General features: G+C 34.0%; 1 protein-coding gene across 1 annotated transcript; it reads left to right on the top strand.

Annotated features, from left to right (window-relative positions):
- The first annotated feature begins 477 nt into the window (after positions 1 to 477).
- On the top strand, positions 478 to 3320 carry LOC108548280 (pupal cuticle protein). The gene is made up of 3 exons (XM_017901134.1): positions 478 to 542; positions 1217 to 1488; positions 3110 to 3320. The coding sequence occupies exons 1-3, from the start codon at positions 528 to 530 to the stop codon at positions 3318 to 3320; spliced, it is 498 nt and encodes a 165-aa protein (XP_017756623.1). The 5' UTR covers positions 478 to 527.
- Positions 3321 to 3853: the final 533 nt, after the last annotated feature.

The raw sequence follows: 3853 nt of genomic DNA, 5'->3' as shown, positions 1-3853 counted from the left end.
AAAATTTCTCGTGACTTTCCCATTCCTAACCCCCAAATTCCCAAAATTCTATTCCACGAATTCGAGTTTCGTTAAAGACGAATCAATCGTCCACGATCTTCAGAGCGCATCTTCTATGCGGGCGTCGAGGTCTCCGAGTCACTTGGCCCAGCCGATCCCAGCACTCACGCGGCCGTCGAAGTCTCCGGGCATTTCTGAATATCGAGGACGTCGTGACTGCATCCGCGATGACGTGCGTGTCCACGTCCAGTGCATAGCGCCTAGGCAAGTTTTATTCCTGACGAGGTTACGGGACACGCGGTGTCATTGTTAATGGCTGGTAAATGTTACGGGGCAGGGCAAGGCAGCCTTTAAAGCAGAGCATTTTCCTGGGTGTGGTTGTGTACCCCGTTGTCGCGCACGGGGTGGGGCACGCGACGACGCCCTGTACCCCTATAAATTGGACGATCCACGATAGTGGAAGTCATAATGCGGATCCCAAGCTCTGTCGATAGTCGCTGGATCGACCTGCGCTGAGCTTCGACGACATGATTCGGTATCTTGTGAGTATGCCGTTATTTTTTTATTTTTATTCCTTCATTTTCTCTTCCTATTGAGACTTTTCCTGTGCCCTGTGTTTTTTTTTACCTGAGACTTGGGTTATAGTGATTTTGGTAATGTGAGATATCCTTTTTGCTTCAGATTTGGGTTATAGTGATTTTGGGAATGTGAGATATTCTTTTTGCTTGAGATTTGGATTATAGTGATTTTGGAAATGTGAGATATTCTTTTTGCTTGAGATTTGGATTATAGTGATTTTGGAAATGATTCCTTTTAGCGTTTGCTTTCGGGCTGTAGAATGAAATTTTGAGAAAAGTGATTATTCTCTGTTGCTTCCTAGGTTTCAGTTTCGATTTTAATTCCTTCCTTTCGTCCCTTTTATTATCCCCATAAGCAATTTTAATTCATATATTTTTTTCGATAGTACAAATTAATAATTTTTGTTGTAATATCTTTTCCTATACCAATTTTAAAATACGAAATTCATTTAATTTTAGTAATGTCATATTTAAAATAGTTTTCTCTCTTCGTTAAATTTCTACAAGATGACAATTGGGTAATTGTATTAAATAGTGATTCGCAAAATTTCGTATGAAATTACACAGAAGTGTAACGAAGGAATTAGGGTAAAAAATATGAATGCCAAGATTAATTATTTAATTTTCTTTTCTTTCAGATTCTCGTATCTGTAATTCTCAACGTGGCCTACTCTGCGCCACAGTGGTATGGGGGTGGGCATCCTGGCGCCTATGGTGGGCACGCAGCACCAGCTCCATTGGGACCAGATGGAAGAGTCGTGGACACGCCGGAAGTGGCCCAATTGAAAGCAGCTCATTTGGCTGCGTTGGCTGACGCGAATGCGAGGGCACCCAAGGGACCAGGTCCTGCTGGTCCTTACCCCGGCCCTGCTGGTTCCTACGCACCTGGAAACTATGCACCGCATTACAGGTTTTGCATATTGTCTCATATCCCAGGAATTTCTATAACTAACTTCTAGAAACAAATCGCGGAAATTATTATATCTTTTCTTTTTCGAAGATTGGAACCGGAATTTTAATAAAATTAGTAATCAAAGATAGCTGTAATCATATTATCTTCTTTTATCAAAGTAAGAATAGAAATCTTTCAAATTTTGAGGAAGTTACTTTCAAATTTCATTTAACCAGACATCTTTTTATCTTCACACGTACAAGGAAATATCCAAAATATTTTATCTCACTAATCTTCATTATAATTGTTATTTCATTTCCTCGAATATTAACTTAAAAAATTACTAACAGTACAGTCTTAAACGTACAATATAATATTAATACTAAACTTTACACATACTTATTCTTTCCATAAGGGGTCAAATGACCCCTCGTGATACATAAGGTATGCAAAGAATTTTTCTTGGTGAAAAATAAGTTAAAAGAAAAACGGAAACCGAGAAATTAAACAATGAGGTGATATAAAAATTTACAGAAAGTCAGATGAGCAAAAGAAATAACAATAAATGTGCAATTATAAAGTAAATTTTGAAAAGGGTCATTTAACTCCACTTGGTTCGTTTAGTGTTAATCAATTCACTATAACAAAATTTATCTACAATTTGGTTTTGGTTCCTTTGAAATAATACTAAAGTTATGGAATTAGTCAAAATAACTGGTTCCAAACCTTTTACAATTCTCAAAATTAAAATCTCAACTCTTATTAAAACAATAACATAACTATACTTATTTATACTTATATATATATAGCCTCGATGTTGAATTAAGATAAATTTTAAATGGAGAAATTTAATAATTAAGTCTGTTCGACTTTTAAAATCTTACATGATTTGAGTTCAGATCGACGTAAGTCAGATCGGTTTTTATCTATAATAATTTTATTTAAATTAATTGTACGAAAGGACTTTAATTTAAAAATTATTTTAAAATTAAATAATTAATAATATATTATATTAAAAATTTTAATTATTTTAGCATGTAAGTGTATTAAATTTAGGATTTAATTTAAATTATAAATTATTATAATAAATAATAATTTATAAATTTATAAGTATTTATTATTATTATTATTGAGTAATAAATATTTTTATTATAATAATTTTATTGTTAATTAGAGTTGCTTTTTTAACATTATTGGAACGAAAATTTATATCAATAATTCAAATACGAAAAGGTCCTAATAAAATTGGTTATAAAGGATTATTACAACCTTTTAGTGATGCATTTAAATTAATTTCAAAAGAATGATTATTTTTTAATTATAATTTAATATTTTTATTAAGGACCAATAATTATATTTATTTTATCTTTTATATTATGATTAATTTATCCTTGATTTAATTTAATTAATTTTTATGAATATAAATATTCTATAATTTATATTTTTTTTAATTTAAGATTAATAATTTTTCCTATTTTTATATTATATATTATATATATATAAAAATTAAAATTATAATCTCGATTTTAATATTCATTTAATTTCATGTAACAGTTGTCAGTACTACTGTTATATAAATGAAAAAGAATTTAGGAGATGTGGAAAATATTCATATCATTGGTAAATTATTGTCTTTTAGTGGCCCACCAGCACCATTGGGACCAGATGGCCGCGTGGTGGACACAGCTGAAGTGCAGCAGGCCAAGGCAGTGCACTTCTCGTTGTTCAACGCCGAGGCTCAGAGAGCCCCAGCTCCTCCGGGTGCTCCAGCAGGCCCAAGTCCATCATGGAACCCTTCAGGAGGCTACAACCCCTCTTGGAATCCTGGAAACAATTGGAATCACTATTAAACTGGCGTTGACAGTCGCAGAAGATCGACTAAGCCGACAGGAAATATTCATTCGCTCACTGTGATCGATGGCTCGAGAGGATTTAGGGAAATCCCCTCGTATCATCGACTTCCAACTACCTCCGGATGAATTTTTCTCGATAGAATCAACGAAGTATCTTTCTCAGAATCTTTCTACAACACACAAGCTTCCTTCCTCCTAGTTTCCTCTCTTCTGTGATCCTCCGTCTCATCTACCTCTTTGTCGTCCGTTTTTCGTTCAGTTCTCTGGTTCCTACCTTCCCTTTTCTCTTTTTCTCTTGTTCTCGGATCTTCCTAGATCCTTTTCCTGCCTGCCTCTGCATTGCGAGTACGCCATTGGTATTTATTACAACGACTGTTTCGAAAATGGAACGCTACTAGGTAAAATAATACTTTTCTTTTGATTTAAAATCGAATTAAAGGAATTTTTTGAAATTGTAGGAAACTATGTAGTCTTCGATATTGTTGCATTACGGAATTACGAAAAGAATTTCGTGGTGTTTCAACTGTTTT

This window comes from Eufriesea mexicana, unplaced genomic scaffold (assembly GCF_001483705.2).
Source record: "Eufriesea mexicana isolate 0111107269 unplaced genomic scaffold, ASM148370v2 scaffold1482, whole genome shotgun sequence".
NCBI classification, from domain to species: Eukaryota; Metazoa; Arthropoda; class Insecta; order Hymenoptera; family Apidae; genus Eufriesea; species Eufriesea mexicana.
This window is presented reverse-complemented; position numbering and strand designations above follow the sequence as displayed.